Genomic DNA, 11,411 nt, shown 5'->3' on the forward strand with positions numbered 1-11,411 from the left:
CTAGCGTTTTAAAAGTTTAATAAACGAACAAGATCTATCACAATTTGACGTCGTCATCGCATCACTGCTATAAATGTCGTCAGTGATAGAAATGTGTGTCCCACTAGAGGCGATTGAGTCTGTCGCTACACGAGTATTTGCTATAAACTCTAATCGCTTTATTCCGGCTGTGTTTACTTACTATCAAGTTGTTTGGAGTTACGGTTGTGCAGAGTTGTATTTAGGGCTAATTTTCGATTTTGAGAAGGAATTTTCTTTTATTTGGGTTTAAAGTTAGATGGGGAACCTCGTTCTAATAGGTATACTTTTGTATATTTCAATGATTTTAATACCATAAAGTGTAAGAATTCATGGTCGGATCATTTTTTACTAAACGGATTTTCTATAAAACTATTAAACGGATTTTGAAGGAAATTAGCACTAGGTAATATAAGATTTTAAAGGGGTTACACAATTTTTTAGGGCGTTCCAGGTCCCTAGTCCTCGCAGGTAAAAACGCGGGAAACAGCAACTGTGCATACTAATAAGAATCATTTATTTGCACAGAACATGAGTATACAAGAGATGACAAAATTGAAAGTGAAAAGAATCAACATACATAATCTACCTGAAAATTACATAACACACATTGTTGTTTATTTTTTTACTATTTTGGTCTAAATATATAGTGATGTGATATGTAGATAGGTGTATAGGATAATATATATATAGATAGGTGTAAATGGAAGGAGCTGCACCGACAAGAGCTGGGCTCTTAAATTAATGATGATGATATAGTGATGTAAATAAAAAGACCAGGAAGTATCGTCCTAGTCCACCTCTGTAGCACTCAGCGTTGGTCCACCGCTACGCGCATTCACTTGAGCCTCTCTGAGTGTTATCAAATAATAATAGGTACTTATTGCACATGCTGCATGCCTAGTACAAATAAATATTGTTTTTATGCCACTTGGAAAACAATTAGGCAATCTTATTGGCGTTTTTCTTACTGGCAAATAAATTTATAATTGGTGAAATGACCCAAACAGTAATACGATCCTCTTATAAGATTGATTATTTTTTAACGCAAAAGCGAAACTTAAGAACTTGAATCCACCGTCACATTATATTATCCATCATGACAAAATTATCCTAAATTTTCAGAGTTTCTTCTAATAATGACCATCTTTGTGGACCTAGGCTGTCCACCCACGTCCGATGATCGGTGACCGTTTTTTTTAGGAGTAAAACACACTGATAGCTATGGTGCAACGCAGTCGTCCTACAAAGCCAGTCACAAAATCCTAGTCAAATAGTCCAACAAAACATCGGCGCGATTAGGTAAGGTGATCTTCACACTGCCCCGCATCACGCTGCATCTTGCGTGTCGACGCACCTACGCGCGTTCCTGCGGGAGTGCAGATCTGCATCATCGTGCGGGTTTTTCGCGCACTCACGCGCGTAGATGCGTTCAGTAGATTCACGCACGGCGGCTCTCATCGAGTTCCATTTTCAAATATACACGTCACGCCCATTCAAAATCACGCGCGGCACTGTGGGATTCAGTGTGCCATACCTTGCATCTCGCCCCGCACCTACGCGCGGGGGTGCGTGTTTCTCCGCGTGTATGCGCGTGATCCGCATGAACGCGCGTGAAAATGCATCCACATTTTCAGTGTGTTGGACTATGCATGTTTTCCATATAAACGGAGATATTTACAAGCAACGGAAAAAAACGCATCCATGATTTCTCGAGGACACGATCAGCCAAGTGTAAGGTCCGTTTGGTGAATACGTGTATGAGGACATACACGACATCAGGATGGTCGAGTGTAAGGTTTTACAATTTAATAGTGTTTAAAACTCTTTCGATTGTAAAAGGTTTTGAGAACTGGCAACTGACAACTGACGTCAGACGGAACGCGGGTTTCTTTAAAAAAAAGAAAAACAAAAGAAGGGGAATAAAAGACGCTACTTAGCTGGTCGGGGTGGGTTTTTTGAGTTAGCGACTTGAATGGTGGTAATTTTGTGTTTGAGTTAGATAATAATACATACGAATTTGTGAAACTTGAGAATAAATGCTAATTGTAAACTGAATTAGTAAACTGGTTTTTCTCCAACGAGTATACTAGAGACACTTTCCACCACTACAACCTGGAGAGTCTTACAATTCAGAAGTAAAATTAACATTATCAAATTCGATTTCAGTGACATCTACCTTACGACAGCGCCATCTATTGCTTACTTTAGCAACTATTTTGTTAAGTTGACAACTGGTGAAGATGATAGTACAACTACTCACCACGAGATGGCGCAGAATACACTTTAGCTATTCAATACTAGATGGCCGTACTTGGATCCTTAAAACTTAAAATGATCTTTTTTTTTTTTTTTATCGACGTAAAATCATCAAATGACCCCTCCCGCTGTGGGTTAGCAGCGGTGAGGGAGTGTCAGACTCTTACTGACTAAAATCGTCGTGTTCCGTCATAGGCCTTTTATGTACCAGGGCCGCGGTATCTCTTTCGAACAACCCGCAGCCCCGGCAGGACTTAAAATGATCTTCATTCGCTTTACTTTTTTGACTTCGTTTTTTTTGTTAAAATATTATTTATTTGACGACAAGAAAATATGTCTATATGTCATTTATGTTGATGCAATTAATACGGGCTCCTCATTGATCAAATTTATTTTAGAAATAGAAAATAGAAGAAGAATAGAAATAGAAAATGTTTACTTGCAAAAAGAATGTAGGTACATAATTTAATACCTAAGTAAATAGATACCAGGAGCACAATTTACTACATTACAAACTTAAAAATACAAACCTTCCTACTTGCTCTTATAATGTAACTAAATACCGACCAAACAACATTCAAGAATGCTCTCGCCTTTTAAAAAGTTTCACACAATATTTAATATTTCTTGTGTTAGTTTTGTTGTAAAACTTGAAATCCGAACCATATGGGTTTGCTCAGGTAGGCGGTAAAAAGGGATGGTACAAAAAATTCGCTCGGAGCATCCTGTTTTGAGAAAAAAAAAAGTTTAAATTCGCTCGCAAATTCCCCGTTATGACATGAAGTTATGATGAATGTTGTTTTGTGAATATTTTAGATTGTTGTGATATTAATTTATAAGTAAATAGGTAATTCGAAAGAAAATTCTGTTTAGGTATTAGGAAAATTTTAGTTTAGCACTCAATCCTTTGTACAGCACCTATGGGAACCAAGACTAGTGACTTCACCTATCAGATAGTTTAGGTATCTGACGGGTAAGCTATTCCTAACTATGTGTTTCACGGGTCTCGGTTAGTAATATCTGGCAATTACATTATTGTCACTTTTTCGGTAAATATACATTAAAAAACGTTACTCTGACATAATAGAAGATGACGTGTTTTGAACTATATAACATTCGTCAACGTCCATACCACGTTGAAAACACCGGTTCTCGTCCGATCACCGAAGTTAAGCAACATCGGGCGCGGTCAGTACTTGGATGGGTGACCGCCTGGGAACACCGCGTGACGTTGACTTTTTGGCTTGTTTTGTTATAATTTAATTTTATCTGTATCAGACAGAAGTTCGTTTTGAGCAAGCAAGTTTCTTGTTTTGATGGCAACAATAAAAGCAAAAGCTGCACGGTGAGTTTTACCTACCTGACTTCCTAAATAAAAAAGTTCACAACTTCTTATAAAAACTAAATGGAAATAGAGGGAAACAGAAAGGTTTATTTAGAGCATTTGCATATTTTCCTAGGTGCCCCTTGTATAGTAGTTCACTTTATAAAGGCTAAACTTTGTAGAAACGTGAATGTTTGTTCCTTTCTCACACAAAAACTACTCGATGGATTTTGATCAAACTTGGCAGTAATATAGCTTATAGGTACATGTATCAGTATTACATATAGGTAGGCTACTTTTAATCCACGTGCGGAAAACTTCCTCGAGAAACGGGCGAAACCGCAGGCAGAAGTTAGTTAATGAACCCAGTTCTACTATGTGGCGCCTAGTCTAGTCCAGAGTCGTTGTAAAACTGTGCCTTCGGGCTATTTAACAAAAAGGCTCTAGAATTAATGCCACTTAAAATTAATGTCCACTTTATATCATTGACAATAAGCAAATCATATGTTTAGTGAGCTAGCTCTAGAATTATGGAGAATGACAAAATTAGACAGGAAATATTAAAAAACGGGCGAAGTGCGAGTCGGACTCTTGTACTTACCTATCTAACATTATCTATAAAACGACAAAAAATATCTTTGCTGTATGGAGGCCCCCTTAAATTTATTTTACATAAGTTTATTTTTCATATGTAGTAGTTTTCAGTAGGTACCTATTTTATTTATTTGTTTTAATGGGGGCAGAGATCGCCAGTCAATAATTTTCGATGAGATACGCTCGGTGTCAGACGTAGTAACTATGACAGCAATCTGTGGTCAGACGAACAAAATGGGTTTTAGTGATGGAGTCCCAATTTTCCTTTTGGAAACCTAAAAAAAAAAACTTATGTTTTCGTGCTTGTAGTAAGGTATAATGTTTTTATTTATATGTTTCTATGCCATCGTGTGCCAGCGCGAGCGGTAACAGTGAGTGCTAGGTACTTTAGTAAAAAAGCTCCGATAGTGATTAAAAAATTAAGAAAACTGTACGACGCAAACATGTTGGGATGTGAATATTGATTTAAATATAACATGAATAAATAGGGAGCCATGCATGTGAGACATTAGATCTCCTTCCTAAAATCTATAGGTATTATGTTTTTCATTACTTCTTTGTCAGAATTACCTTTAGTAGGTATTAGCTTTTACATTATTATTTAGTTAAATTCTCATTTAGTAGCTAAAATGTAGGTACATTATCAATATTAAACATTAGCCCTTTGGTCCGCGAGCGGTGTCTCTTTTTACTTATTTTTTATTTTGTATGTTAAACTGTTAAATACCTTTAGAATTTAATTTAAAAACTGTACTAATGTTAAGATGTTATTCTCGTACATAAATAAAACCAATTTGAAATGGGACATTCTCGTATTTCCGGTTCGAAATAAACCGTTCTCTTTTAACAGAACTGTGAAAACTTTTCTCACGACCTACTTTGAGAGTGATCTGCTTGCATCGTAAACAGTTAATATAAACTGATAAGTAAATGCTTCTTTGCAATAAAAACTTAATTTAAAACTTTTGAAAGCTTTATACCTACATGTCTCTCTACGCTTCGTAGCTACTTAGGTAAAAAGCTCAAAAGGACCAATTTTGATTAAACAAGGACCACGTAGGCCCGTTAATTTTCTAAACGGCCCGGCCCGCTCGCCAACTCGCTCGCGTTCCATTCTGGAACACGTTTCAATTCGAAATTCATATTTGGAACGCTCGCAACCGGTCGCCCTTGTAATAGTTGGCTGGTGTTATCAAAAAGCCAATTTATTCTGGTCTGTGTCACAACATGGGGCACTTCTTAAGTGTATAGGGGTAAGGAACGTCGCGCCAGTTGACAGGGGTCTTTGTAAAGTGGTCGCAAGTCGTCGGCAAGTGCACCGCGAACGAAAATATACGTCGCGCCGAGTTGTTTTGCCGCCTTATCACTGGGGTCAAAGAATATGATGTTTCCATAGACTAGGTATTATGCCTTTAATTCACAAGTCTCCCCGAGACAACAAAACGTAGATATCGCCTTATATGATTACGTTATGGAATGGGAGGTCAGTCAGAGCCTGCCTCAAGGTTTGACTATGAAAATGAATAGCTCGTGACACTTAGAAAATGTAATAAATACAATTATGTAAATAACATTATGTATATAGTCTAAAACTTAAAAATATTTACGGACTAGAAGACCATAGCAGTAGTACCTACGCCATTGAAATTCATCAGCACTACTGAGCTAATAGAAAATAGGAACTTAGCAATAAAATTGTACTAGGTATAAAGTCTCCGAGTAGACTCATCTGCCGGGCTGCTTGGTATATCGCGCGGGCGACGGGGGCCGCGCGGGGCGAAGGCGGGCTCTCGGCCCGCCAACTTAAAAATGCCGCCGCAGAGCCTCCGAATCGATACGACGCGCGTCACGTGCCGGCGACCGCGACCAATAGCCGCGCTCGGGCGGCCGCGGGCGCCGCGGGGGGGCGGCACTCTCCGCCGAGCGCCAGTACACGAGGAGCGGCCACGCGGGACCGACGCACGCCGCGCGCGCTCCCCACTATACGAGTTTCACCGAAAACCGGTCCGATGCATCGTGACATGTTATAGTGTACAGTGACGTCGCAATGAGTGGGTGGACGGAGGAAGTGATGTCCTGGCGGGACGATCGCCTCGGACTTACCGAACTTAGAGAGCCCAGTACGAATAGAAGAAAACTACGCAGTGCGCCCTACAGACTACACCGGCCACACTTGCCCGTGCCTCACGTGCCCGAGCCGCCACAGGAGCCTCAGGGAACTCACATCTCGCGGCTGTACCCGGAACTGTTAGCTCTCATATTCGAAAGGCTGCCGGTGCGGGACAGGGGCCGCGCGGCGCAGGTTTGCCGCGCTTGGAGAGACGCAGCTGATCGCCGGTCCGTGTGGCGTGGAGTAGAAGCTGCCCTGCACCTGAGGCGGCCCGCGCCCGTGCTGTTCCAGTCGCTAGCCAGGCGAGGAGTGCGGAAGTTACAAGTGCTGTCCCTCCGCCGCGGACTCAGGGATGCCGTGGCCGCGCTGCCAGGACTAGAGTCGTTGTCCCTCAGTGGCTGCTACAGTGTGACGGACGCTGCTCTGGCGAGCGCGTTCGCTGCTGAATTACCAGCATTACGTAGACTAGATCTCTCACTATGCAAGCAAGTGACCGACTCGTCACTCGGCAGAATAGCACAATCGCTCAAAAACTTGGAAGAGTTAGAACTGGGCGGGTGTTGCAACATAACAGATACGGGATTGTTGCTTATCGCATGGGGGCTCAGAAAACTACGTCACTTGAACTTACGGTCGTGCTGGCACGTGAACGATGCGGGGATAGCGCATCTGTGCGGCGGCGGCGAAGCGCGAGGCACACCGGAGCTGGAGCATTTGGGACTACAAGACTGCCAAAGGTTAACGGACGAAGCGCTGAAGCACACAGCCACAGGTCTTCCTAAACTTAAATCCATAAATCTGTCATTCTGCGTGGCAGTCACAGACGCAGGACTGAGGCATTTGGCGCGACTGCCGTACTTAGAGGATATAAACTTGAGGGCTTGCGACGGGATATCGGACGCAGGGGTGGCGCACCTGGCGGAGAGCGGCCGGCTGAGGGCGCTGGACGTGTCGTTCTGCGACAAGGTGGGCGACGAGGCTCTGTCGCACGCGACGCTGGGCCTGTCAGGGCTCCGCTCGCTGTCGCTGAGCGCCTGCCGCCTCACGGACGAGGGCCTGGAGCGGGTCGCCAGGCTATCACAGCTAGAAACGCTAAATATAGGACAGTGCACTCGGGTCACCGATAGAGGCCTGCGGGCGCTCGGGGACGGCTTACACAATCTGATAGAGATAGACTTGTACGGTTGTACGTGTATCACTCCGCAAGGCTTAGACCACATCGTGAAGTTGCCTCGGCTCATGGTACTTAACCTCGGTCTGTGGCATGTGCGGTGACCACACACACACTAGTTAGTGTCTGTGCGCGCGTGTGTGAGTGCGACGGCCATGTTGAAGTGAAGGAGCGCCAAGGTTGTAGGTATACTCTGGACAGTGAATAAAAGAATTAACCAATTTTAAGATATTAAACTATCGAATTATTATTTAGGATATGGGGCGGCTTTCTGTTGTATGTTTCTGTTTATAAGCCATTTGTGTTGTTTGTTGTGTCAGATTCAGTTTGTGTTAAGTAAAAGACAAGTTTTGGTTAAGTTTCTCGAAGAAAGTTGCCCCAATGCCTAGTCGCAATGTTGAGTCAGGCCTTTTTGAATGTTCTCAGTTCTCCTTATTGTCTTCGTTTATTTTGTTATTGTCGAGTGTGACGCAATTCTATGTTAATGTCTCAAGTTTTGTAATTTTAAAAAGGTCTGGTTTAACAAAATAATATTTTGCTCCATTAGTTAGGTAGATATTTAGCCATTCTTGAAATTTATCAATATTTTTAATTCGATCTTATGCGAGAAGTTAGGAAACTATCCAAATTGTTAAACGTTAGGTTTTTATATTTAATTTTGTGATGGAAGCGTGATTTGGGAGATGACAATTGTTTTAATATTACATGAATCTTCCAGTAACGTGTATGTATGAGTTTATTTTACTTTATGAATCGGCCTAAAGTTCAATAACAGGCATTTTATACTATGATTAATTGATTCCGAAATGGCCAATGTAAATTACTTGTACCATTGTTTAAAAACTATATTGCCAAACCGATATAGCTATTAAAACAAATGGCTAAAAGTGATACTTCCTTTATAGACAATGGTTAAAAATAAGCTAATACTGACTAAGATCAATCTTTCCTTTAGTAAAATGAACAAGAAAAGAAAATTTACAAGTAAAACGCTGATGTAGACGAAGTTTTGTGAGAAGCGCTAGAAGATTGAACCGATGATGTTATACATTTTGTTACAATGACGTAATACATACATGACAGTGATGTATAGAAACCATTTATCATATACACGGCCGAGATTTCATAGGAAAACATTGTACAAATAGTGACATAACTCGATTATTATTGTTACTCCACATTTGCTAACTGCCGACGCGTATAACAATGGCCAGCCAATAATTTGTGACAAATATTCAATCATTAAAATATGATTTGCCAAATCGTTTCTTTTTGTTCACCAAAACGATGGAAAATTACAAAATAATCACAATTACTTTTGTAAAATCCACGGGTTTTTATCTAATCTGATTTTGTGGGATGTTTCGCGTAAATTATTACCTAAAGTTCGATAAGGTTATTCAAAATAGTTTTTAGTCAAACGACTGAAACTTCTTCGATACAATTTTGACGAACAATTTCTTATCCATATACTTCCATAGTAACTTTTGTGTCTTTTTTCTAGGCTAAAATATGAATTTTGGCTTCCAATATTTTTGAACCATCAACAACTTTTGTTTTCTTAAAGTTTTTTTGTCAAATTAAAGTTGTGGATGTTTTCCTGATCTTTATCTACAAATTGTTTCAATGAAGTCTCCCAATGTATAAAGATCTCGTTTATACGTAATTTTTGATATTATAATTATTAGTGTTAATTGTTTTAGTGTAGGCAATGTGATTGTCGTGTAAGATCGAATTAAAAATGAATAAAATACGTTGTATACTTCAATGATACGTTGTTTTTGTACAAAACGAATGTAATATAGGAGAAAAGTGTATTAAAAGTCATCGTTTAAGTTACAAATTATTTTGGACATTTTATTTCTTTACCTTCTAACTAAAGCATCTCGAGCGACTCATACACATAGCTCTTAAAATAAGACTGTTCAGTAATAACCAAATAGGTAACATTTATGGCTCTCCAAGAACAATCTCCTTTTAAATAATATTAAAAGCCAGCAACAGCTCTGCAGTCTAAAATTTATAGTTATCTAGACCATATTGCAACTGCAAAAAACAAACAGTTTCATGAAGAAAACAGTAAAAAAATATTGGAGAACTTAGGATAGATGAAGGATAGATATGGATTCCTGAAGGATAGATTGATGATTTAATGCTATGTTAGAGAATCTTTAAAATGATCAGAAAACAAATAGCTACTGAAATTGTTTATGAAGAGGGAAGATCAACCAACAGTGTTGATTGAGTGTCAAATACATATTACTTACAAAGCCTCATAGTAAGTAACCAAATCAATAGATAGACAGAATATTGGGTATGGCCCTAAGTTACTAAATCATTGAATAACAGCCAGTCATACATAATAATTATTGTAATTAGCCGTTAATAACTACTGACTAATACCTATTACATACATTTGAGATTCAATTGTTTTTCCCAGCTAAATGAAGGCAAAACAATAATACATTTGTTTTTGAAAACGCACACATGATGTATATATGTAGGTATTTACCTACTACATAAAGAATGATAGCGGTATTATTTTAGAATAGGTATGATATAATATCAAAATGGTGATACCATATAGATATGGTATATGGATTGTAGGATAAGATATTGAAAAGATAGCAAAAAGGATAAAACTAAATATTAAAACTATGAAGTAATAGCTATATGTAATTTCGCGTAATTGACGTGTAATTAAGCACACAAAAGAAGTATAAAAATTACAATACGGAAGAAAAATAATGCAATTCAGTCAACTTGGGTCATACCAAGAGAAATAGTCACGTTGGATAGCAATGCCTGTTCTTTGTCCAAAGTGACATCCATTATTTTGGGTGCCGGAAGCAAAAAATGTATAAATATCCCAAAATAAAATAAATTTATTGATTTTAGAATAATTAATGAATATTTAGTAAATACTTAAAATTCGGATACCTATCTTAATTAAATGTCACACAGATAAATGACTAAATTGCGATTCAAAAGTTGCACAATGTTTCTTTTTAAAGGCAGTGATATTTTAAAATATGATAAGATATAATTTAGACCTTTAAACACAATAAGTATCTATTAGAATTTTGAGAATTACTTATGTATTTTCTGCCTAATAACATTAAAAAAAAATTAATTAAAAAAACTTGTATTTCGAGTTGCTCATGTTATTAGGTTGAGGAGTCACTTCATGTAGAACACTGGCACTAAGCCGTCTCTTTAGACCAGAATCCGACCCTAATATAGTTTGGATAAGACTAAGTAGATGATAAAAAGTTATGCCTAACCATTAATACAATATAATATATAACTATAACCATTAATAGTGTTAAAAAAGATTGTGACAAATTAAGACCTTTTGGGAAGTCGGTTCAAAATCTTTAACAAAATTCAAAATGACGTTTCATAGACGCCATCTTGGAGATACCCAGGAATGTGATAATCGGGCAAGATAGGTGAGCTGACTCGATAACCCGTGGCCGTGTTTGTGTAGAAAACTGCACATTACCAATGTATGTAAATACGAACTATCTGTGTTCGTACAATACATGTGGGATGACGTAATGTTGTTTTGTTTTAGTTGTATCTAGAAATTGGTGGTTCAGAGGACCAGACATTTTGGTCCTTTTAACTTTGGTTATTTTGGTAAATATATAAATGGTATTTTTGGAGAGGCTTGGTCCGTAGATCCCTTATTTGCAGTTCTAATTTAAATAATACTATCCTTTATCAATTCAATATTCAATAATTTAAACTTAGAGGGAAATAAATCAGAGTAGGAATCGGAGTAGCAAGATTCAGTTTTGATGGATTTAGGAAATTTTTAATGTTATGTTAATGTTTGAAATAATGCCATTTATATAAAACTTGGCCAAATCGTTGTCATTTTCAAATTTTGCATTAATTTTTTGAAGGATAGATTATTGCAAACCGCAGCG

General features: G+C 38.5%; 1 protein-coding gene and 1 non-coding gene across 2 annotated transcripts; both read left to right on the plus strand.

Moving 5' to 3' along the window:
* The first annotated feature begins 3,395 nt into the window (after positions 1 to 3,395).
* Positions 3,396 to 3,514, plus strand: LOC124642505. Its single transcript, XR_006985781.1, has one exon. It is a non-coding gene; the product is annotated as a 5S ribosomal RNA (ribosomal RNA).
* A 2,521-nt stretch (positions 3,515 to 6,035) lies between these two features.
* LOC124642339 (F-box/LRR-repeat protein 14) lies at positions 6,036 to 9,322 on the plus strand. The gene has a single exon (XM_047180726.1). The coding sequence runs from the start codon at positions 6,243 to 6,245 to the stop codon at positions 7,578 to 7,580; it is 1,338 nt and encodes a 445-aa protein (XP_047036682.1). The 5' UTR covers positions 6,036 to 6,242; the 3' UTR covers positions 7,581 to 9,322.
* Positions 9,323 to 11,411: the final 2,089 nt, after the last annotated feature.

The sequence above is a fragment of the Helicoverpa zea genome, chromosome 24 (genome assembly GCF_022581195.2).
Source record: "Helicoverpa zea isolate HzStark_Cry1AcR chromosome 24, ilHelZeax1.1, whole genome shotgun sequence".
Lineage (NCBI taxonomy): Eukaryota > Metazoa > Arthropoda > Insecta > Lepidoptera > Noctuidae > Helicoverpa > Helicoverpa zea.